Source organism: Mirounga angustirostris, unplaced genomic scaffold (assembly GCF_029215605.1).
Source record: "Mirounga angustirostris isolate CCGP_5_RB_7025 unplaced genomic scaffold, mMirAng1.0.hap1 SCAF_3, whole genome shotgun sequence".
NCBI lineage: Eukaryota > Metazoa > Chordata > Mammalia > Carnivora > Phocidae > Mirounga > Mirounga angustirostris.
In genome coordinates this window covers 28,908,686-28,934,679 of record NW_026991711.1, presented here as the reverse complement: position 1 = coordinate 28,934,679, position 25,994 = coordinate 28,908,686, and the positions used below count along the sequence as shown (strand labels likewise).

At 38.3% G+C, this 25,994-nt stretch overlaps 1 protein-coding gene across 1 annotated transcript in view; it reads right to left on the bottom strand.

Moving 5' to 3' along the window:
* Positions 1 to 25,298, bottom strand: part of OBI1 (ORC ubiquitin ligase 1) — a 39,336-nt gene extending 14,038 nt beyond the window's left edge. Inside the window, exons 1-5 of the mRNA XM_045869587.3 lie at positions 25,144 to 25,298; positions 15,070 to 15,205; positions 12,922 to 13,013; positions 9,648 to 9,896; positions 6,233 to 6,321 (exon numbers count right to left, since the gene is read on the bottom strand). Coding sequence (XP_045725543.1) covers positions 6,233 to 6,321; positions 9,648 to 9,896; positions 12,922 to 13,013; positions 15,070 to 15,205; positions 25,144 to 25,215 — 638 coding nt within the window. The 5' untranslated portion in view covers positions 25,216 to 25,298. The remainder of the gene's footprint in view (positions 1 to 6,232; positions 6,322 to 9,647; positions 9,897 to 12,921; positions 13,014 to 15,069; positions 15,206 to 25,143) is intronic.
* Between the last annotated feature and the right edge of the window lie 696 nt (positions 25,299 to 25,994).

The following is a 25,994-nucleotide window of genomic DNA, read 5'->3' as shown; positions in this document are numbered from 1 at the left end:
GAGCCTGCGCTCATAATCACACTATACTGCTTCATCATGCCATGATTTTATTTATTACTATGGTATCACAGTAAGACAGAGTAAGGACTTAGGAAGTACTGAAGCAGAGGGCTGCTTTAGAATGAATGATCAGGAAAGGCATCTCTGAATCTGATTGGCAGAAGGAGTCAACCACATTAAGATCTAGAAGCAGAACATTCTAAGCAGAGAGAAAAAGTCCAGCATGTTTTAGAAACAGAAGAAGGCCAGTATGGCTGGAGCAGGATGAGTTGGGAGAATAATATGAAGTGGAACAGGCAAACATAGACTAGTTTGTGAAGAATCTGGATTTTATTTTAGGAAAAAACAGGACAGTTTTAACTAGGAGACTTTTATATAATTTGATTTGTATTTTATAAAAAGACCATTTCAAGTATGGTGAAAATGAATTCTGTAGGGGAAGGAGGGGCAGAGTGGAAGCAGGGACATTTGAATCCAGGTAGTCTGTCTCCAGTGCTAAGCATTTATTTAAACACCATGCTATATGGTGAATTTAAGGTATAGGATCTTGGGTGAAGGTGTAAAACAGACAGAAATATGAATCTACAACTGAAGAAAAAATGTAAAACCAAACAAAGATTTATTAGATTTTATTTTATCTCTGACATACAGGTAGATGATTATTAAAGCTATGGGAGTAAATGCGATGGCTCATCAAGGAACACAAATACAGCAAAAAGGGAAGAAAGCCCAGGTCATAATCTATGAAATCTACGCTTTCCTCTTCGGAGTACTTTTTTTCTTATACTAATAACAGGAAATACTGTTCACTATCCAGAGAGTATCTGGAGCCTTTATCTTCCCCCAGAAGGAGCAGGGGCATGGGGGAAGATTGGTCCATAATGACAAGCCTCGGGTTGCTGTGCAGTAAAAGAGCTGCATGCAGGGAGACATTATCAAATCCATAGATCTCACTAAAGACACAATGACAAGAACACATAACATTCCTGAATACATATTTATAGAAAGGAAAGCCATTAATCCAACTATAACCAAGTTTGATATTAATGACCTATAGAGTTTTATCCATGGAGTTTAACACCCTATGCTGTTAAGGTAAGTTAGTTGCCGAGGGCAAGAACTGTTGCTCCACTAAAGCCTCATAATAGTCGGCACAAACCATAGAAACCCTGCCTAGTGTGCCTAGAGCAAAAAAAAATGGCACAACCGAACAGAAAGATCTGAGACAGGGCATGAAACCTTCAAATGCTTTACAAGTCAATTCTTCGTATCTCTTCAAGCTAAAAAAAAAAATACTAAGGAACTCCTAACTCTATCAAGGACAAGTATACCTACCTTTCTGGGCACAGTTTAGAAACAGTAATTGAAGCCAAGGGTATTTAGGAATATTAACACCCCTTAGCTTCTTCTCATTTTTGTTGCTTTTTACCATGTGGAGGTGTGACACTCTTGGCATTCCCCACTGAACAGGAGACTGAGAACAGGCCTTTCTGTTTAAAGCACAGAGTGATGGATACAGTGGAGTCATGCTAACCAGCTATTTAAGTGGGGTGATGATAGTCATGATGGAGAGATATGCAAATCACACAGAGGAGTTCTGCTCCGATCAGTCTGAGAAGGAAGCCACCATGTTTCTCAAGCATAACTGTAGCTACTACTAGAGACAAGGGCCTGGAACTAAAGGGACTACTTAGTATTTCTAACAGCTCAAGCTGCTTCTCTCTAGCTCAGAATGCCTTCCTCCTCATGGAAATCTCCATCTTTCAAAGCCAGGCTCAAGTCCGGCCTCTTTGATAAAGACTTTCACCATTGCAACATACTGGTCATTCTCTAAATTCCTACTGCGGTCTCTACTATTTGACTAAATCTGTTCAGTATTTAATTGTTTCATGTATTTTTGCCTCTTGACTTCATTAGATTATGAGCTTCCTAGAGGCAGGGGCCATGTTTCATGGGTTTTATTTTTTTATTATACATCCCCTTTCTTCTATTAAAATACTCTATAGTCTATACTTTAGTATTCATTTCTAAAAGAAAATACGGACATTTTCTTAGGTAACCACAGATACCTAAACAAAATTAACAGTAATCTCTTGGTATCACCTAATATCTAGCTCATATTCAAATTTACCCAATTGCCTCAAAAATGTCTTTTCACATGCTTTGTTATGAATCAATGTCCAAACAAGATCCATATACTGCATCTGATTATTATGACTCTTAATTCTCTTTTATTGTAAAGCATACCCCCCTTCCCATTTTGTCAGTGATTTTTTAATTCATTTTTTTTAAATTTAAAAACAATTAATTTAAAATCAACTAATACAGTGTATTATTAGTTTCAGAGGTAGAGTCTGTGACTCATCAGCTGCATATACCACCACCTAGCCATTTTTCCTATTAAGTGTACCACATTTAGGATTTGTCTGTTTCCTCCTAGTCTTAAGAACTACGTTTATTGGGGCGCCTGGGTGGCTCAGTGGGTTGAGCATCTGCCTTCAGCTCGCGTCATGACCCCAGGGTCTTGGGATCAAGTCCTGCCTCGGGCTCTGCTCAGTGGGGAGCCTGCTTCTCCCTCTCCCTCTGCTGCTCCCTCTGTTTGTGCTCTCTCTCTCTGTCAAATAAATAAATAAATAAAATCTTTAAAAAAAAAGAGCTAACTTTATCATCCATTTACTCAACAAATACATATTAGGAGCAGAATATGAACCAGAACTTTATAAAATGCAGTGGCTACAATAGTGAATACAACTATAGTCCTTGCTTAGTCAGAAGAAAGCCGTGAAACAGCTGTACAAAATATTAACTACTAGCAATTATGATATGTGCTATGAAGGGAAAGTACAAAGTAGTAAGAGAAATTATAGCAAAGGGACCTAACCTACTATAGGGGTCAGGAAGAGTATTTATTTTATATATTTCAATGCACCTTGTACAGTGTTAAGTAAATAAACATTCAGTACTCCCCGGCTGGCTGGGAGAGTAAGTTTTCTTCAAATTATCAGCCTTATAAACTAAAGGACACATCACCACCTCTGGAGTTATGAACATTAGATCTGATTCTCTTACGACTCCATGTTAAAGAAAACTGAAAGGGCAAACAAATGGTTTTCCCTAGTGAAATAAACTATTTTAGAAGAGAAGAAAAATTCAGGAAGTGGCTATATAAAATCAAAGAAAAAGACCCCATTTTCTGGACCACCAGTTTAGATATTAGGACAATGGATTTTTGACAGGGAACAGAATAGATATTATTGAAGCCTAGAAAAATATGCTTAGCAGAATATCTGACATACTGCTCAAAAAGGCTTTTAGGTTAAAGTTGAGGAAGGAATATTATCCAGGCACAGTTTAAGACTGGATATAATGGATGGAAACAGACAGAAAAACAGTAACAGAGAAGATAAATAATAACCCAGATTTTCATTTTAAAAGCTTATAGCACTATTTTTAAAGTATTATAAAATACATTACTTTTATACAGAACTCTCTACTTGAGACCAATGTAAATGTTTAAGTCACCCTTGTCCACATCATATGTTAGTCTCGTTGGGGGTAATAGCATGATCTGAGTGTCTTCAAAAGAAATACCTTCTGCTATGGATTGAAATGTATTCTCCACCCACAGCCAAATTCATGTGCTGAAGCCCTAACCCTCAGTCTGACTATACAAAGAGAGTCTTTAGGAGTTAATTAAGGTTAAATGAGCTCATAAGGATGAGGCCTTAGTCTGACAGAACTGGTGTCCTTATAAGAAGAATAGAGGGGACACCTGATAAATTAACTTAATCTCTTTAACTTAATAAGCATCCAACTCTTGATTTCGGCTCGGGTCATGATCTCAGGGTTGTGAGATCGAGCCCTGTGCTGGGTGTGGGCGTGCAGCCTGCTTAAGATTTTTCTCTCTCCCTCTGCCCTTCCCCCACCCCCCCTCTCTCCCTCTCCAAAAAAAAAAAAAAAAAAAGAGGAAGAGAGACCAAAACTCCCTTTCAGACATGTGAAGACACAGTGAGAAGGTGGCTGTCTGCAAGTCAAGAAGAGAGCCCTTGCCAGAAACTAAAACTGCTGAACCTTGATCTGGGATGTCTAACCTCCAGAACCGTGAGAAAATAAATATTCAATGTTTAAGCCACTCCGTCTAAAGTATTTTGCTGTGATAGCCCAAGCTGACAATGACACTTTTCTAAATTTTTTCCTCTCTAGTATCTAAATCTTAAAGCTCTCTCCTCTGCATGATTTGTAGAATATGTCTGCGCAATTTGAAGGATACATTGGAAACTAAAGCTATGTGCATAAAAAGGATACGTTGACACCTAACCAAGTAGACAAAAGAAAAATAATTGGTTAAGGAACTTCCTAATCAAGGGAACAAAATGGAACAGATGGTTTTATTTGCTTGCATTTACTTTTACACTCTTGAAATTTCATATTTTTTCAAAACAAATAGAAGCTCTCTTCAGGTGAACCAGATCTGGGTATTTTCAGCTGTGGTCAGCTTCTCTCTGAATCCCACTAGGGTTTGGTGATGCAGAGTAAACAAAGCTATAAATCAACTGCAATGCATTTAATACCTCAATGCATTGCAAATTGATCTGGAATAGGGGTCAGTTCAAATCGTTTTTTTAAGTTAAACTGTTCCCTTCCCCTAAAGGGAAGGAATGGAAGTTAAAGATAGCAACTCCTAAAGTTATATGGGTTTCAGAAGTGTGGCTGTTTGTTAGGATAGTCAGAGGCCAGGTTTCTTCAGGTGAGATTCTTCCGTTACTTATCAGGTTGGAACCGTGGATATTTAAAAACACATCCTGGTGGCTGGCATTAAATCTGAAATCTGGTGGGCAACTTTTCAAGAAATAAAAGCTACAGACAAAATAGCTTTAGTTCCATTCAGCACACTGTGGGAAATGCAACTAATGGACAAGCATTACTATGACTGGCAAGGCGAGGTGCCAATAAATGAGAGGAGCAGAGATTCAAACCACCACATAACAGCAACATTTCCTAAGCTTATTTCACTAATTTGTCAAAGTAGAACATTATCTGAGGTGAAAGAAAAATGAGGTTGGAAAGCACAGGGGAAGGAACTATTTAAAGGTAAAAGCTATGCTTCTTTCTCTATTGGTTAGTTATCTCTGCTTTGAGTAATTATGGTTTACTTCTACCATTTCCTGATACCACACTTGGTTTTACTAAACGCAGTGTTTTCTCTTTTTCATACGATAAGCAGAGAGTTACTTCTGGTAGGACAAATTTCCAGCTGCTTATGTCTGCCTTGCCTTTTTCCAGTAGGAAGAAATGAAGTCTAGTCATTACAGAAGGAAAGTGTGGAGTTCTGATATGCCACCCCTCACAGAGGGACGGAAGGCTATATTCTCTGCTTACCTTTTTTTTTCCCCTGAAGAAGAAAAACTTCAAGTGCTATCTCCCATCTTTTCTCCATCTTTAACTCTCAACTCTCAATTGTTTCTTATAATTTTAAACAAACTGTTAAACAGGGCAATACTTGTACTGTCTTACTTGGAATGGAATGAAAACTATCCCATCATAAAGGAAGAATAGATTCACTTAATTGTATAATTAAAATCAGTCTAAAATTCAACAAATAATGCCTTAAACTCTATTTCAGATATGCTTTTTAGTATAATGGTTAATGTAATAGTGTAATGGTTCTCTCTGTAATGTAATACAGCATGGATTCTGGGACTGGACTACGTGGGTTCAAATCCTATTTCCATTACTTACTAGCTGTACAGATTGGATAATCTCTCTATGCCTCTGTCTCTTCATCTGTAAATGGAGAACACTAATAGTACATCACAGGTTGTTGTACCTGGCAAAGAGAAAGCACTCTACATATGTTAACTACTATCAAGATTCTTTCAGAGAATATCTAAAGGGCATTACATTAATCGCCCTACTCTCTGTTAGTACTATTAAACAGTTACATACAAAACCAAGTGAAACTTTTCCTGTCTTAGGTCACATAAAACAATCCTCCTGCTAATCAGATAAGGAAAAAGAATAAGAATGAAATCCTTTCTTCAAAATTAGCCTTAAATGACACAAAGATTTCACCAATAACGTAAGTATACACTTGACTTTTACAGGCAAGACATTGTATTTAAATCTACATGTTTCAATGAAAAGAGTCAAATGAAAAACACATACAATAATAGCAGCTTATTCTAAAACATTGACATCATCTGAAACATTGCTTTATGAGCAAAATACATACTTCTGGGGTGATCTGTTATCAACTTCAGCCTTCAGTCGTAAATTCTCCCTCACCAGGCCACCATTTTCCAATTTCAATTTTTTATTTGCCTTTAAAAAAGAGTTGAAAATAATTAAGCATGAACTAAAACAGGTGCCTTATAAAAATTATGTCATGAGCCATCTGTATTTTTTAGAGTGATATCAGAAAATTGAATACTAGAACATGGTCCTCAGAAACTTAAAATCACCACTGGGAATGACTTGTAAAACTGTGAACACAACCAAGCATTTTTAATCCATAATCCCCAAGCACCTTGCAACTCTCCTATCCAGGGAAATAAACAGCTATGTTAGTTAGCTTAGCGTCATTAAGGGACTATACTAATGGCAAATATTTTTTTTTTCCTTTTTCACATAACTGAATATTCTAGGCATGGTAACATTATACTATATGCAATTATTTGCAAAACTAATGCTAAGAGTTAATTCTCATGAATGATGAGCTGTAAGACTGATTTTGGGTTGTTACTTAAAAATAGCTTTTTAGTGATAACAAATCTAATATAGTTAAACCACTTGCTTGCTTTCTTCACAAGGCTTTCCCAAATGCCTTGGCTCACAACTTCTGGGACTCTCAAAATTGGGTCAATATTTTCTAATAAAATTCTAAGAATTCTCTTTTGATTAAAAAAATCCCAAGTATGACTTTCTTTTTGAATTGTATGATACCTAAAAACTGTCTAACAAAACATTAATTGCTAGGAAATTTAGAAGTTGAATATTGATTCTGGATAAAAAGTAGTGTGCCTCAATTTTAGAGTCTTTTTAAAAGCTATTTAAATTCCTCAGTCATGGCATTTTTTAATTCCAAAGAATAACACTCCCTAGCCTAGAAACCAATCTCACTAACTTGGCAAGAGAAATGTCTTTTGTTTGACTAGAACATTGACATTTAAAACATTTTAAAGTGAATGGGTCACGAAAACTACTGTCAACAAAAAGGCTTAAACCCAAAGACTTAAAAACAGATTTAAAAAATTTGACCAATGTTCTTGAATAATTTCCAGAACTTCTGACTATACTGCTCATCCACCCACACACAAATACCCCAAGAGGATGACAAGAGAGGAAGGGCAAAAAACATTCTTCTGGGCACAAAGCCTAGCTAGCTCTTGTACTTAACACTCATGGAGGTTCTTTTTGGGCTCTTGAGCAGCTACTTATCCTCATGGTTGCAAACCAACCAGTACTGTGGAGGGTTAATTCTTTAAGTGATTGATAAACACTATTACTGCCCCTCTGAAGATACAAGGAAAGTCATTTACTTCCTCATACACACAGACAATGAATTAAGCTCTCAAACACAGCACCATAAGACGAGGCACTTAGTGAATGCTTTCTGATGATGATGGCAAGCTTAAATTAGAAACTCATTTGACTTCTCTTCCCCATCCCTTCCATACTGTATCACTACATTTCAAGGTCTTTCACCAGTCCTGTGGCTCTCTAATATCCTCATTATGGGCTGGCTGGTTCCTCAACTATCAGAGGTATTTTCTTTTCTTTTTTTTTTTTTTTTAAACCATCAGAGGTATTTTCAATTTAGGTGGCTCAAGATTACAAAGCGCAAAGTTCTACCCATTTGTTGTACCTAGGACTTCACATAACTATTTTGCATTTGTAATACTGATTGCGTAAATGATACTGATCTCATAATGGTTTCAAAACTTACCTAGTCCTGGAAACATCAGAAAACAAGTCCATTTCACTCATGCTGTGTAGTCTGAATCTTTTGTACTCCTGTATTTGATTTATAGTATGTTATTTTGTACCTCAGATTCAAATTTTGCTTCCATGTTTTTTAATTCATTTGTGCCCCCATTTATTGCCTAGTACTACCTAATACCACCACTAGGTATCCAAAATGGGCTTGTTAAATATCCCAAATAATTCTGAGGTCTCAGTGTAGCTTTGGGTATTGAATTTAATATGTGACCTTTAAAAGAGCAAAGAAAAACTGTGTTTTATGTACTTTTCTTTCACATACACCCCCTACACCACTTTTACAAGCCCAGAATAATGTTTTCATACAGATCCTCATCTTCAAAGAAGCATTTATTGCCAAAAATTTAAATGAAGTTTAATAACTATAAAAGAGACCACGTAGAACTTAATGATAGCTCAAGAAGACAAAGGGAAGTTAAAGGGGACATAGTAGATTAATAAATACTGTAACTTTCCAGATGTCTTTCCTTTTTATATCCTCTTCTTGGACAAACCAACAGGCTAATGTTGGCCTTCAATACCCAAAGAAACTACACACTTCCCCTAAACTTGTAACAAACTCAGTGTAATTCTATCTATAGTTTCTTTTTTCTCTGAAAGCACTAAGTTCCCTTCTTTCATTATGGCCTTTCCTGAGCTCAAACAACATTTATTTTATAGGCAGATATGTGAAGATGGCTTAGTATTTACATTAAGTTGCACACTGCTATGCTATTCAGCTTCACTGAGGATCTGGGTGTCAGTATGTGGTGGTAGTTCTTTAAGGAGCTCATTAATGTTTTCAAGGAGGCAGGACTCAATCATTCAACACAGTAACAATATTTTAAGTGAATACAGACAGGTTAAATGGGCGGCTGTGGACATGGATACCACAAAACCAACTCCATACAGCACAGCAGGACTCCGCTGTGGATAAACTTGAAATGAAAGCCAAAGGCTGGTCCCTCTGGCCAACAAAACTCTACAGCACTTGATTATAACAACCTGTCATACTGATGGCATGGATCTCATCTCTTTTCCTAGACTGAAAAAGCCTAGGGGTTGCCTTTTCCACCTATGCTTTATCTTGTTGGGTGAAAGGAAGAATAACTGAAAAAAATGAACCCACTTCATAAGCTACAATACTTTCTTACATGGAGTATTCCAAAGCAGCTACTCAAAGCTTCCTTGGAATTAGTCATTCAGTCTTTAACTAATTACAATCTTAAAAATCAGAGAATGGTAGTATTAGAGAAGATATGTTCCAAACCTTCCATTTTATAGGTAGAGAATTGAATACGTTTGTTTTTATGCATATAGGGCAGTCACTGACATAAGCTTAAGAAAAAATTAAGGCAAACCACAAAGAAGGTAAATAGAAACACATCCTTTAAACTGATGTCACTCTTCTACAAGAAGATGCAAACTCATACAAAAGCACTACAGTCTCCAATTATGGTCACAAATGGAATGACCTGATATTTCTTGGCAGCTAATGACATTTAAGGAGAAAAAAGTTCTACTGCTTATAAGTGCTCATCCAGAGATTTTTGTCCTTCCCCAAAAATTTTCTAATGAGTGAAGATAATATGGCTATTTTACTTTTGAAGGGACTTAAAATACAGAATTTTAAAAACCACAGCAGAATTTAAAAAATAACCACAACTTACTTCCTTTAACTTATCCACATCATCTTTTACTTTTTCATAGATTTCATTAGCTGTTCTAAGTTTTTTCTTCCACTCTGCTACAGTTTCTGGGTCAATTTTACTTGGATTATCTGCAACTGGATGTTTGTCTTCATTTTGGTTGCCTTGCATCAAGGTTAAAGGATCCAGAATAGTCTTGATTTGTGACTCCAAGCTAAGATTTTTACTCTTAAGATCTTCTACTTCTTTCTGCAGACAATCTATTTCATCCTGAAAAAGAATTGCATGGCCATTAGATAGACACAGATACTAAACACATATATATGCTAAACTGAGGTCAATGTGTTTTTAAATTTTATACTCAAAATTCTGTAGGTACACAGATTCATTATGCATCAGAATAACTTTGTAGGCAGAAAGTCACATACAGCTGAAATTCTCAAAATGTATTTGACTCTGGTAAAAGCTGGCATTTCCACTGCTTTCATTTTAATTCAGTGATAGTTTGTAGTTAAAAAAATAAAAATGTTGGGGCGCCTGGGTGGCTCAGTTGGCTGAGCGTCCGACTCCTGATCTTAGCTCAGCTCTTGATCTCAAGGTCATGAGTTCAAGCCCTGCACTGGGTTCCACACTGGGCACGGAACCAACTTAAAAAATAAAATAAAATAAATAAAATTAAGATAAAAATGTCAGATCTTTGATTTTATTGAAGAAAGCCAGAAAACAAGACAAGTCACGTGAATTCAACAAGGAAGTAGATTCCACAGAAGAAAATTCTTAGGCTTGTTTAATTGCTTTAGTAAGAGGAATTAAAAAGAGACGGTGTTGATCAAGGTCATAATAGTTTTGTTTGATGTTTACATTTTTGCTTCTGCATTTGAAGTAGAGTGTAACCCTATACCATGTCCTTCCACTTTCCTTCAGAATACGTGTGGTTAATTTTTAGTTTTACTTTAACTTTTCTATATTCTGGTTCTTCAATTACCACTGTGACTATTTCAAGTATTAGTTTTCCCCATCTGGAACTGCTGTCTTAAATCCAATTACTAAACATTTGGTCTAGAACTCTTTTTTGTGATACCATTTATTAATCTATAATAGATATTTCATCTTAAACTAAGATTGTTAGAAATTCTGTTGTTAGAAAATAAACTCCAAGTATTTCAATATGCCAGTGAACTCTTAAAGGATTAATCTGATTAATACCTAAGTATGATAAATATTAAGTATGTAAGAATACATTTTAGAGTTAACAGACAGTACTATTTATTACTTTAAATTACAGTACATGTCAAGTTCAATTGTGTTTTAAAATAAGAAAGTAAGTTTTTTGTTGGAATTAATACATTAATAAACAAATATGAATTGGAAAACATATATGAATGAACATTTATGCAGTCATTTATTTATGCCCCACTTTATTTCAAAATATTTTTGAGGCAACTGAAGCAGTTTCCATGTTATACTTTAACTTAAAAATATTTTGTGTTAAAATAAGAGATTAATAACATCCCCTCTTTAGTCAACATAAAATAACAACTGGGTTTAATGGTTACTATTCAAAACCGTGCATATTCCAGGGGTGCCTGGGTGGCTCAGTCCCTTAAGCATCTGCCTTCAGCTTGGGTCATGACCCCAAGGTCCTAGGATTGAGCCCTGCATTGGGCTCCCTGATGAGCAGGGAGCCTGCTTCTCCCTCTCCCACTTCCCCTGCTTATGCGTACTCTCTCTCTCTCGGTCAAATAAATAAATAAAACCTTAAAAAAAAAAAAAAAACACCCAAAACATACATATTCCATTAGCATGAAGCTAATTTGGAAAATTTCCATCACCATATTAAATCACCTTCCCAAGAAAGAAAACTACTGCATGATCTCACTTATATGAGGTATCTAAAAAAACTGGATATATATAATCAGAGAGTTAAACAGTGGTTACCCAGGGTGGGGAGGTAGGGGAAATGTAGAGTTGGGAGAAAGGAGATGGGTCAATATGTACAATGTTGTAGTTATGTAGGATAAATAAGTCTAGAGCTCTCATGTACAGCATGATGACTATAGTTAATACTGTACTGAATACTGGAATTTGCTAGCAGAGTAGATTTCAGGTACTCTCACCACAAAAATAAAAGTACGTGAGGAGATGGCTATGTTAGTTAGCTAGCACAATCATTCGTTAGCACAATCATTCACTATGGATATGTATATCAAAACATCATGTTGTGGGCACATAAATATATACAATTTTTAAATTTTATTATTTGAGATAGAGACAGAGAAAGAGCTTGAGCACGAGCGGGGAGGAGGGGAGGAGGGGCAGAGGGAGAAGGAAAAGCAGACTCCCCACTGAGCGGGGAGACCTACATGGGGCTCCATCCCAAGACCCTGAGCCTATGAAGTCAAACACTTAATCAACTGAGCCCCCCAGGTTCCCCAAATATACACAATTTTTATTAAAAATAAAACCAAAAATAACCTCACTGGTTAACATGCAAAAAAAAAGAAAAAAGCATATTTCACACCAAAATCTCTTTGCTGGTAGTTGACATAGGTATATTTATTTTACGAAAACTAATCAGGCATAGAATTATCAGGGAATTTATAGACAAACAAAATGGAATGAAAGTTACAGTCACTGTTTACCAGAGCATTCATAATGCCCTGTGGGGGCTGGAAGACTGACTTTCACAAGAGGGTTTCTTTTCTCTCCCAACTTGAGGAGCAAATACTTACAAAATGATGTGTCTGTTGAGGACAAATTTGAAATTAAAAAAAGGAAAAAAAATGCTTATATTTGTTCCTGTCTTCTATTTGAAATAGAAAAGGGAAAAAGAAAAAAAATTTATCAAATAAGATATTAAATAGGCTCCATACCTAACATGGGGCTTGAACTCCCGACCCTGTGGATCAAGCGTCACATACTCTACTGAGCCAGCCAGGCGCCCCTCAAATAAGATTTTTTTTTAAGATTTTAATTATTTATTTGACAGAGAGAGACACAGCAAGAGAGGGAACACAAGCAGGGGGAGTGGCAGAGGGAGAGGGAGAAGCAGGCTTCCCGCGGAGCAGGGAGCCTGATGCGGGGCTCGATCCCAGGGTCCTGGGATCATGACCTGAGCCGAAGGCAGACGCCTAATGACTGAGCCACCCAGACACCCCCAAATAAGATATTTTTAAAATAGCATTTAAAATAAGATTTCATTGGATGTTTACTCTAAGAAGTCCAGAGACTGAGATAGCTCAGTTTTAGCTTGAATTCAGTGTTGTCCTCATTTTAAATTATAATTATTATTTACCTCATACTCTTTGTGGAGTAACTCAAGTCTAGTTTTCCGAAGGTGCTTCCTGACTGTATGGCTTAGCATAGGTTCACTTTCACTTGTTCCTCCTACAAGGGGAAAAAAAAAATCTAACTTTTATTCTGATTTAGGCAGTATAAAAACAAAGATAAACGGTTTTCTTATTGTCTTATATACTTCTCCAGCTTAATTTCTACCTTTCCCTTATATACACACTTGGGGCTTCCACCTAGGCCTTTTCTCTATCTCAATCTGGAGAAAAGGTAAGTGTCAAATAACACCATAATACCTTCAGTAAAATATCATGGGTGTTTACTTACCTTTGTATCTTATTATAATAAACTCAATGAAGGCAAAGGCTGTATTTTGTTAATTATCACATTTGGACTACTGCAAAGTTTGAATACCAGACAACAGTTAAGTGGTAATAAAACTAATGTTTATATTTATATTTAACCAATGAATACATCATCCATATTATCAATTTAAATTTCACATAAATAATTATCTAATATGTTTATCTATCTCTATATATGCGTTCATATTATGATATATATATTATTATAACCAAAATATTCAAACATACCTAGTTACTGGTAACACAAATGAAAAGATTAACGCATCTTTTAACTGAATCTAACAACCCAGTTACGATGGATTATGAATCACAGCATTAACTGTATGCCCGTAACGCGATACAAATACACTCAAAATGAATTCTTCCTGAGAGCTCGTCAACTATGCTGTGGTTACTTTCTTTGTACTTCTTAGTATCATGACAGCAAAGGCATTTTACAGATGTTCTTTTTCAGGACATTCTATCCAAATACAAGGATGAGTGAACTATTTTACTTGAGTGAATTTATGAAATATCACTTAGATATGAAGGCAGGAGAAGGTATGTGAAGAGAAGCTGGGGAAAACATTCAAATTATTTTAATCATCAAAGTTCACAAGAGAAAAATATTCCTCTACCAGATTTCACCCAAGTACCAAGAAAGAAACCTTGGAATAATCTCTGATTCCTCCTTTGGATTTCTTAGTTCCAAAGTCCTACTAGTTCTTCTTTTGTTCTGGTATTTATCTTCCTGTCCATTTCCACTGTAAAAATCTTACTAAGTCCATTTTCCCTAAGTTGGGATTATTACAATGACTTCTTACATTTTCTGAAAAGTGTTTTCTCTACGTAGCCAATGATAGATTCACTTTCAATTTTTCGTAAAGCAAGAAACAAGTAAAAATCATTTTAATTTCTGCAATCTAAGAATGATAACTTAATATGAGCAGAATAAAATCCAAACACTAAAAACGCTCTTTAAATGTTTAATTTTTCAAGGATCTTCTAGTTCAAGTTTTATCTCCCTTTTACCCACACTGGTATTGCACTGAATGTTCTTTTTTATCCTTAAACCAGACTCACATTCCCCCTTAACTGGGCTAGAGCCTCCTACCTGACATACTCACATTGTGTCTCTCCCCTTCAACCCAACTCACATATCATTCCTCAAGCACATTTTGGATCTTGCCACTCCCTTGTTCAAAACCATCAGCTTACTCTATTCTTTTCACCCACAGAGCAAGTCCCTGAATTAGTTTATTACTCAAGATTCTCTGCACTAAAGTCTCAATTTATACTTTCAGTCTTATTTCAGTAGTCAGACCAAACTTAACTACTGATCATTTCTAACAACATGCTTTGTGTTTTCCTACTTCTAATCCTTAGTTCATGCTATTCTCTCTGTATGAAATGCCCTCCCTAATCTTTACCAGTTGAAATTTTATCCATTCTTAAATCTCTTAAGGCCACGTGCTTTATGAAGCCTTTCTTGATATTCCCAGCTGAACTTCCTTGCCTGAACTCTATGGGCCTCTTTGACCTTTAACACCTGCTGCTTTAAACCATTAATACTTTGGTCCACATGCACAGCCTCTTACCATAATGTTAGTTCCACAAGCCTCTAAGATTTCTCATAGTGGCTTGTGCCACTGTGTTCACTTACAGATTATACAAATGACCAATCCATCCAGTATGACAGTGGCAAAATGACATCAGTGAAAATTGTCTATTTTAGTCTTTCTCCAAATATACACTATTTAGAGATTGTTTCAAATCTGTTTTTATGTGTTTATAAAATAGGCCCTTACCAATAATCTCTTTGCAAGGATTTTCAGGCGTGATGGGGACTCTGCAAGCTGGACACTGGCTATTATTCTTCAACCACAAATCGATACAAATTGAACAAAATACATGGTTGTTGATGCATATGACAGGCTGGCGTACCTTTGAAAAAAGAAACACTACTTTTAGTACAGGGCAATAGTCATAACTGGGAGAATCCCAATAAGTTTAGTTTAGAGCAAACAAACAGTTTCTCTAGAGTACAGTGGAGTGGGTGCTTTAAGAGGAAATTATTCAGGATTTATAAAAACACTGGTTTATAATTTAAACAGCAAACAATGCTGACAGAAATACTAACATGCACTAAATATAAAAATATTTCACTCCGGGCGCCTGGGTGGCTCAGTTGGTTAAGCAACTGCCTTCGGCTCAGGTCATGATCCTGGAGTCCCGGGATCGAGTCCTGCATCGGGCTCCCTGTTCAGCAGGGAGTCTGCTTCTCCCTCTGACCCTCCTCCCTCTCATGCTCTCTGTCTCATTCTCTCTCTCAAATAAATAAATAAAATCTTTAAAAATATATATATATTTGACTCCATTTATACAATATGCACAAATACTAATACTTTACATTTCTATAGTCTTATATTTTACAAAGGGCTTTCACATGTACTTTCTCTGTGTTTTTGTTTTGTTTTAAATAGTCCTGTGAGGTAAACACAGTTAAATATACCTCACAAATAAGGAAACCAAATTGTAAAGAAATTAGGTGGCTCGGTCAGGATTAACTTAGGTGTTCTGAGTGTGTGTCGCTGTTTTAAAAGACAGAAAATAGAAGAAAGAAGTTACGTTAGTTTTCTACCTGATGTTATGTTTGTTTACACATTTAATGTCTATCTCTCCTATTAGAAAGGAAGCTGCATGAGAACAAGAACTTCCCTCATTTCATTCATTCCTAAATTTCTGATGCCTAGAAGACAGCCTAGTACACAGTAGGTACTCAATAAAAACTCGCTGGATTAGTAATTGCTATTAAGACAGTATTTAACATTAATTGGCAAACTGCCAGAGGGAACAATAACTTAATATTCTTCAAGTAGCAAAAATTTTTAAATAAAAACCAAAATAACATGGAAATGCTTAGGCTTTCTCTTGATTCACAAGGTAATGTTACTGTGGGACTCAAAATACTTTATAGCATTTTCAATAGTTTCCTGTTCTAATAATAATAAAAATACCATTTTAGAGTCCTTCTACACTAGAGATCAGAAGATTAAGAGAAAACAGAGAAAGTAGAGGGAGGAGAAGAGAGGAGAAGAGAGAAGAGAGGAGAGGAGAGGAAAAAGAATGAGCCTGATAGGGAAAGAGAAATGACTATGGGATTAAATTACATGGAAATCATTGTGATCTGTTACTGACAAGCGCTGCTTCAGTAAATGGTAAGAATGGAAACTTGACTGAAGATTGAGAGAGACAGCGAAAGGTTAAGTGACAACAGAGAATATAGACAATTCCTTCATGGTTTGCTGTGAAGGAGTGAGCATAAGAATTAAGACCATGGTAAGAGATGCCAATGAGAATGATACAGTAAAGAGGGGATATTAACGATGGAGGAAGAAGAGGAGGGATTAGAGCTATAGGCAGCAAAGTCCCTAAGAAGTCAAGAGGGAATGAAATCCAAAGCACAAAGCAAAGGTTTTGGCTTTTATGGGATTGAGGATCTGTCTTTCATTGTAACAAAAGGGAAGGCCAAGGGTGTGAGAACAAATGCAAAGGGGTTAGAAGATGTGTTGATGGAAAAATGAGAGAACTCATGTTGTAACTATTCCAATTGCTTATATTTTAATCATTAAATATGAGGTGAGGTTACCAGCCGAAAGTGAGATGTGGGTAGGGATATCAACTTGAGAAAACAGAATAAAGCAGTATTTTTTTTTTTTTTGCTCATTTAAAGCAAAAATTTATTATTCTTTCCCATGATTCTGAGGGTTGACTGAGCTCAGCTGCGTAGTTCTTTTATTAAAGCAGTATTTTGAAAAGGGAGAAAGTAAATTTACTAGTAATTTACATATAGCAGGATTGCCAAACATTGCTGAGTTCCTATTTGAGATGTGTAATTTTTACTATAAACAAAAACCAATTAACACAGGTGTTTATTTTTCTTACCAATTTTTACCTGTTCAGTTTCAGGCAGGAAGCAAATAAGTAGATGGGTTTACCCAGAGTTGGATTTGTGCCAAGAAAGAGAGAGACAAGGGACCGATGATAATAAATGACCATGGTTAACAAGGGACATGAGTATATGAATGGTAATGATGACGGTGAAAAAGTGATATTCATAGAGTCAACGAATTGGTCTTGATAAGGCTGAAGTAATGCTGGAGAGTAGGTATGATGAAAAGAGGATCAGAGTGAGATGCTTATATTCAAAATACCAGAGGTGGTACAGCTGCTTTCTTTAATTTTTTTTTTCCTGGGCCATCTTATCTGGCATAGTTCCATTTTCTCTCTTAATCTCATGTATCACATGATGTTAACATCTTTTCTATGACAACTCCTGAGAATCCTCTTGTAACTGGACCTCAGTAAGTGGCAGAGCTTAGGTTTTGAGAGACAAACCTGGGGCTAACTCCAGCTCTGCCATTTGAGCTGTTTGACCTTGGGTAAGCCCTTTAGTTACAATGAGCATAGGTTTCTGTCTCTGAAGATAATGGCTTAACTTATTATACTTTTCATCCAGGCATTAAGATATAATAATGTAAAGATAAACACAGAGGGTTCCAGATAGCAATCCCTCAAAAAAAGAAAAAAAGAGAAAGAAAAGAAAAGGTTAACAGTATTACTGTATCTGTGCCTCGGAGCCAACTCCATGTAAGATCTTGTAGCTGCCTCAATCATAACATGTCCAAACCCAAACTTGGCCTCCTCCACACATTTGCTCCTCCTCCTGCACTCCTTCTTATCTAAGTTAATGGCACCACCACCTCATTACTTGAAGTAAAGTACTCAGAGCTGTCTGTCTCACCCTTTTCACTTAGTCTCACCATCCAGTTGGTCATCAAATCCTGGTATCATATATCAAGTCTAAGTGGCCAGAGATTTTAAGATGCACCAATATTTTCTGTACCACTAAGAAAAAAGTATGAAAAATGCTGCTAATTACAACTGTAAGATGCCATCACTTGATACAGCCAGGTTTCAAAAAAGTTATAGTGTGAAAAAATTATATCCTAGAATTGTCAAAATTTGGCAAATCTACCTTAAAATGTTTTTTGCTTTGTTTTACTTTTACCTATCATCTATCCCTTCTTTTCCATCTTCACCTCAATAATGAGTTCAGGCTCTCATTCTTTTACCCAAGGACCTATTGCAATGACCTCCTCCCACCCAAGCTTCCTGGCTTCCAAATACTCACTTCTGTCCACCTTTTTTTTTTTTTTTAAAGATTTTATTTATTTATCTGAGACAGAGAGCACATGAGAGGGGGGAGGGTCAGAGGGAGAAGCAGGCTCCCTGCTCCGCAGGGAGCCCGATGCGGGACTCGATCCCGGGACTCCAGGATCATGACCTGAGCCGAAGGCAGTCGCTTAACCGACTGAGCCACCCAGGCGCCCCACCTTTTTTTTTTTTTAAAAGATTTTTTACTTACTTGTCCGAGTGAGAGAGCGCGCGTGCGTGAGCGCGTGACTGCGCACGCGCACAAAAGCAGGGGGCGGGGCAGAGGGAGAGGGAGAAGCAGGCTCCCCGCTGAGCAAGGAGCCTGAAGCAGGACCCTGGGATCATGACCTGAGCCAAAGACAGATTGTGCTCTCATTTCTTAGTTTGATATAACCTGCTGGTCTCCAGCTTCCCCAATCAAAATAGAGTCCCTTCCACCTTTTAAGACGAAAATCAAATGCTACCTCTCTCTTCTGCAAGGCCTTCATTAATCCTTTTTAAAATTAACTGGGTCTTTGTCTGATTTTCATAAGGGTACTCCTTATGCATTGATTTAATGTTCATTTCCTTCTGCACTGTACTTAGAAAGTTGTTTACATCCTGCTTCCCAATTAGATTTCAGCCTCCTTAAGGTCAGGGGATGGGCATACTCATCTTTGTATCCACCTACAGCACCTGATATAATGCCTTGCACACTCTAAGATTAATAAAACTGAATTCTGATGTATTAAAAAAAGGCTGAAATCATGTTCCTAAAAGTGTCTCAAGAAGCAAAAGGTCAATGGCCACTAACAAACTGTGTAAAAGCAAAAGTTTAACCTTCCCATTTAATATGCCAAATTCTTTAGAAGAACAATCACAGGCAGACTACTTAGCTCTCTCTGCTAAGACCATTGGCAATGCCACCCACAGGAGAATCATTTTCACTGTTTGATACATGGTATTGTCACTGTCATTGTGTTGGGAGTTTTGAAAGAGTTGACTAATTCATTTCTTTGGAGCAAGTACTTATCAGATGATGATTTCTAAACAATGGTTTAAATTTGGCTTAGGAGAAGCGAGATCTATAAATAAATAACTACTAAAACAAACAACTTGTTATTTATTTGACTGTAATCTACAGGAGCAAAATACAAAGAATGTAGCCCTCCCTCAATTCCTGTCCACCCCTCTTCCTCTACCCAGATCCTGGTATATACAATACCTAAACACGCACATAATTTTCCTTAATATAATCTTACTGAGATATGGAAATAGTCATAAGTTGCCTGTTATTAGGCTTTATATCCAATTTACTCTCAAATGAGATCTGTGGCAATAAAACAGTATTCTTACAAAATAAAAATGCAAGACGACAACAGCAAGTGACATGTACAATGCCAAACTCATCTGGAGTAAGCATGTCAAAATGATATTCTAGGGTAATACACCCTGAGGCTGGGGAGGAAGAGGAGATAAGAGAGAGCAAGGTATAAAAAGTGGGCTCTTATCACTGGAATGGGCCTGAGGGGGACAGTCCTAGGTGCAGAAAGATTAACCCTAAATCTGTAATTCTACTGCATAGTTTTCATTTCTTTTATTTGAAGATGTTTGGTTTTTTTTAAAGATTTTATTTATTTACTTATTTATTTGACAGAGAGAGATACAGCAAGAGAGGGAACACAAACAAGGGCAGTGGGAGAGGGAGAAGCAGGCTTCCCGCTGAGCAGGGAGCCTGATGCAGGACTACTGGTATTTTGGACTGAGGAACTTTTTGTTGTAGGGAGCTCTCCTGTATATTGTAGAATGTTTAGCTAGCAGCATCCCTGGGCTCTACCCACTAGACATAACTAGCACACCCCTGGAGACAATCAGAAACATCTCTAGGCATTGCCAAATATCCCTGGGGGATGAAATCCATCCCACCCCTTTGAGAACCACTGGTCTAGGATATTCACATGAATTTCCCAAATAACCTAATGGCCCTGGTAGTATCAAATTCATTTTCAGCTGTGGAAACTGAGACTCAAGGAAATAATAATACAGGTTATAAGTGGCAGAACCAGTATTTAACCATCATTCAATGTGACTCAGCTGCAAATTGAGTGCTCTTTCAACTAAGAAATAGATTTTTCTTCCTTAGGGCAGAGTTAGTAAACAATAGTCTGAGAGTAAGAAATAGAGGGCACATGCCTGAAAGAAGCAAAAGATTAGGATCAAGACTTTGGGATCAGTAGGGGCTACAGAAAAGGGGCATTGATGGAGGTGATGGGAGGGAAAGACAACCAACAGGCCTGGCAATCACACTTAAAGTCAACTCCTCTGTCTCTTATCACCTTTGTTAGAGACTAGAGCTAATCTTTCTTCAAAGAATATTCTTTCTTGCACCTATGTCAACATTTTATGGGCTTCATGAGACAAGACCTAGAAAGACTGAAAAAGAAGCCTGAGGTATAGAAATGATGCTAATAGCTCCCCTACCATCACCAACTTTGGGAATTTGGAAACTTTTCAAAATTAAAATTTCTGGATTGTTCTTGTTATGTTTCAAGAAATCTTTGGCTCTGGACCAAAATTTCAGTCCTAGAACTTTAAAACTGTGTTATCCTGAGAACTAAGTTGCTTAATGCCTATTGGTCCGGGTCCCCATTTCTGTCCAGGTAAAAGGAAAAGTAATACATTTTTGCCTCCCCTACCTTTATCCCTACTTAGAATGCTTTCAGGAATCTTATTTGTTTAGTACATATGCTAGCTATTACATACCAACCTTAAAATTATTAGGATATAACAACACTTTTTTTCAGTGAATTTTTTGTTATGCTCTAAGTATGTTAAAAAAACCCACAATATTATTATACATTTTTTGAAGTGTCTGCATTCTTTAAACTTAATTTGGAAAAGAGAAAAATGGTAGTCCATATGGCTTTTTTCAAAGCAAATTACTTGTGATAGTTATGTACAAGGCTGGTTCTTAAATCCACTCTTGGGAACTGAGAGGCAATCAGGACTCAAATGTGGGCTCAGTATACTGCGGCTGATAACATGCTGGCCAATCAACAGCCTCTGATGAACACTGATGAATGAATTTAGTCAACCTAGAATGAGGACTCTAAGTTGCATAAAGCTTTGTACCTAGCCTTACCTTGTCAACATTTTTAATCAACAATATGGGTGGAAAGCAAGGCAAGAAGTCCTCCCTGGGAAAAAAAAAAACAAAGGATTCTTCCTCTAGTACTCTAAGCTGGAAACAGTCCACCCTATTACTGGACTCTACAAGAAACAGACACCCCACACCCTAAGGAAGCTGATTTCATCTCAGATTATTTCAGCCAGAGAGCGTGCCATTACATAAGTACAAATCTTAATATCGTAGAGCTACATAAAGCTTGATTCCTTTCCAGATGAAAAAAAGTTTATATTTAAAGATTCAGGGTGCCTGGGTGACTCAGTTGGTTAAGCGACTGCCTTCAGCTCAGGTCATGATCCTGGAGTCCCGGGATCGAGTCCCGCATCGGGCTCCCTGCTCGGCAGGGAGTCTGCTTCTCCCTCTGACCCTCCTCCCTCTCATGCTCTCTGTCTCTCATTCTCTCTCTCGCAAATAAATAAAATCTTTAAAAAAAAAAAAAAAAAAAGATTCAATAACGGGCGCCTGGGTGGCTCAGTTGGTTAAGCAACTGCCTTCGGCTCAGGTCATGATCCTGGAGTCCCTGGATCGAGTCCCGCATCAGGCTCCCCACTTGGCAGGGAGTCTGCTTCTCCCTCTGACCCTCCCCCCTCTCATGTGCTTTCTCTCTCTCTCATTCTCTCTCTCTCAAATAAATAAAATCTTAAAAAAAAAAAAGACTGAGGTAGAGACAGGCAGAAAATGCAAAATGTCTAAACTGTCCAATTTTAAGTACATTTGTATCAAAAAAACAAAGTATTGACAATGTGGGTACTTAGGCTACCTCCACTAGTTCTTTACCTTTCCATTCTTCCCCATCCCAATCAGCATCTACATTATCCATTTAGATTTAAGGTCTCTCCTACCCGAACCTTCTCCTTTAAAGTAATATGCTTTTTTTTTTTTTTACAGTGACCTTTCAGGGGGTAATGGCCCCTAATTCTGTTGAACAAGCAAAAGAAAAGGATCTTGCAGATGGTGAGATTTGGGGACAAATAATGAGGTTGGCAAAAGAATGGTTATCTGGGAGAGGGCTAGGCAAAAAGGACCTTAAAGGTAGATCTCAGAGTTGGCCAGAGATGCTGTGTCCGGGAGGTGGAAGTAACAATGGGAACATGGTACCTACTACCCCAGGTTATGCTATCTCCAGTATCCCACAAATACCAGTATGTGGGGAGGGTAAATGGTCCAAGCAGATCAGATTTGCTTTAACTATACAAAAGGCAACAGTTATATGAAACCAGTTAAAACCTCTGGACGTCCTGTGGCAATTTCTAGAACAAACTCACTCCATTGGGAAAGCAAATCTTCATCAAGTGCACTGCCTCAGTAAGTGCACTGCCTCAGAAAGCCACTGGAAAGCACAAGTTACTTGAAAGGCTGGTGTGCTCATAGGAGGGCCTGTCTCAGCACCCACACTAAAAGTAAACATTTATTGAATATTATTCTGCCCCAGACCTTATGCTAAGCACTACATATGAATTACTTGATTTAATCATCCCAAAATGCAAGGAAGGATGTTGCTACTACTACTATTCCCATCTTACAGATAAGGAAACTGCTCTGAAAGAGGTTAAGTAACTTGTATGAGGTCATATAACTAGTAAACGGAAGAAGCTAGAACTCATGCAGTCTGAACATAGAACTCAGGCCTTCAACCACCACACCTTTATGCCTCCCTAGTAGAAAAAGATGACAGTTTACAAATCGTTAATTTTTTATTAGCAGATTTCATTTTAGAACACAGCCAACAAATACAGGAAAAAAAGAGAGAGAGAAAGTGAGGGAGGGAGGGAAGAAGACCCCCAAGAGTGTCTGCTCACGTCAGTTTTTAGGACCTAATCTACTGAAGACACAAATGATAACGACAGAGGTTCAAACCAGAGATTATAAGCCTTAGTTCTCTTACGTTAAAAAAAAAATGGGACAACCAGCCTATCTCACAGCACTGGTGAGAGAAGTAAATGAAGTAATTAAATACATACAAAAGCATTCTGTAATCTTCAAAGCACTACCCTCTACTAGAATCATTTTTGTTACACACAGAAAGCACAGGTATGGAAAATCAACCAGGCAGAACACATTTTCAACACAACTGCAAAAGGGCCTATTAACTAATGGAAACAGATATAATGCATACAACTAAGACCAAGTGGAAATTATTTCCCAAGGTATCTTTATCAGCTTTTAATGCTATTGCTGGGGGTATATTCACTCAGAATTTAACATATACTTGTGGGAACTTCATGTCAGAAACCAAGTAGAAGAGCAAACACAAACATCTCCTCCTCCCAGCTATGTAAGTAGGCAGTGGCAGCAAATGCCAGCTCAAATACCGCCCTCCGTGCAGCCATCCTTGATCTCTCCAGTCAGAATTGATCAAGCCATCCCCTATATACTCTCACAGCACATTTGCTATTTCCTTGGCATTTCATTCTGAGGGATATCAAGTTATCAGTTGCTTCCAAGCCTGACTTCCTACTTCCTCGAACTCAGTAAATTCACACAGAACCCCAAACACCTAAGGCAAATGATCGTGTTGGCTGGCACTCAAATGTTTGCTCTCTGAAGTCTGTATGTCTCAATTCTAAATATGCGGCTGTAGTTCCAGTCTGCATTTCAGGGTAAATACAGACACACCACAAACGTAAAAACAATTCAGGGTGGAGAAAAATCTGATTGTTCCTGCATAGTATCTTCTCCTCTTCTTGATCTACGCGTTAAAGAAATGCTCTTTTAAACACCGAATGGGAGGCACAAACGGAAACGAAAGAGCAGACAAATGCTTTAGAACCTTCAAAATTCCGTTTCTAATTCAGAACTACTCTCTCCTACCTCATTTCACAAACACATTAGGCACCTTTTGCGACACAAAGAGAGGGTATTCTATCTCCTCGCCGATCCGTTCCTGGAATAAAAGACCATGCCTTTCATTTTTAAACATCACTTAAGGGCGGGTACTATCTACTTTGCCAATTTTGAACCCAGAGCAAAGGACACGGCTGGGTTAAGCAAAGGAAAGGAGGCTGGAAATGGAAAAGACTCTCCCCAACTAGCACTGCAGGCAGGCCCAAGGACAGAAACACTAAACTTGTGCAGGGGACGAAGGACTCTTAGGCAAGGCTCCCAGGAAACGTGCTCCAATGGGCTTCACCACACGCCACACGGGTGGCACAGGGGCGTAAAACACTGTTGGGATTCCTTTCTGACGAGGCCTCCTTCGACGCCGGAGTCGGCCGGGTGAGGCCGCCGGCGGAGGCAGAACCGCCTGGCCGCCCTCCCTTCAGACCCCAGGCCGCTGTCACCCTCCTCCAAAAGGCACACAGATGAACCCAGTAATCACGACGCGATCCCGTCCCCCAGGACGCGGCCTCCCATTGCCAGAGGAGAACGCGGGTTAGCGTCTGCACCCATCTCGGCGCCTCACGCCCCGTCCCCGCCACACACGGAGACCGCCCTCGGCTCCGGAGGGCCACCTCATACCCGACCCTGTTTCGTAGAAGTGCCCAGAATCACCCATTACCTTCCCCAAGCAAATGTGGCACGTGATGGGCAGAGTGAGCGACAATGTAACGTTCTGCACGGTCTGAGCCATGGCAGCGTTCAGAATCCCGCCAACACGGAAGTCCCGCCGACGGCGGCTCCTCGCCGCGTCTGGGGCCGCGCGAGGCCGGCTACGGCAGCCCGGCAGGGCCACAGCCCGCCGGGAGAGGAAACGAAAACGCGCTTTCGAAACGCGCGGTCGCCACGACTTTTTTTCCTTCCTTCCTCCCTCCCTCTCTCCCTCCTTCCTTTCATTAAAAAAAAAAAAAAAAAATTCCCGTGTTGGGGAGCTGCAATATTCTTAAGAAGGAAGGCAGTATACTACAGGCATCGATGGGGGATCCTGAAAGTTTAAATGAAAAAGTGCGGGGCCGAGAGGAAGATGGGGAAGGTGATTTTAAATGCCTTAGTCTTTCCCAGAGGGTGGAGGGGATATTTCCGCCTAAAAATTAAACCCTACACAGTCTGCAAACACATGGCGCTGTCAAAACAGGAAGAGAAAAGATGCTATCTATGCATTTTAATTTTTCAAAACAACTTTCTGCCGCTCTCAGGTCTTTTTCCATTCTGAAATGATGTAATGTCACTTAAAAGCAACAGTGATGGTCTTTGATCTGTTTCCGAGGCAGGTTACATTCTATCGCAACTTTCCCTGAAGACATTCTTTTCGTTGGCCCTTCTGTGGTTTCTAACAGAGACTTAAGGGTCCGAGCCACGGACTCTGATTTACACCCACCGGTGAGAAAGCTGCAGGTCGTGCCCGTCGCCCACACTCCCGGAAAGCACTTGCACAAGCGTTTAAAGCCTTCATTTCAGGTGCGTGTTGGGTAA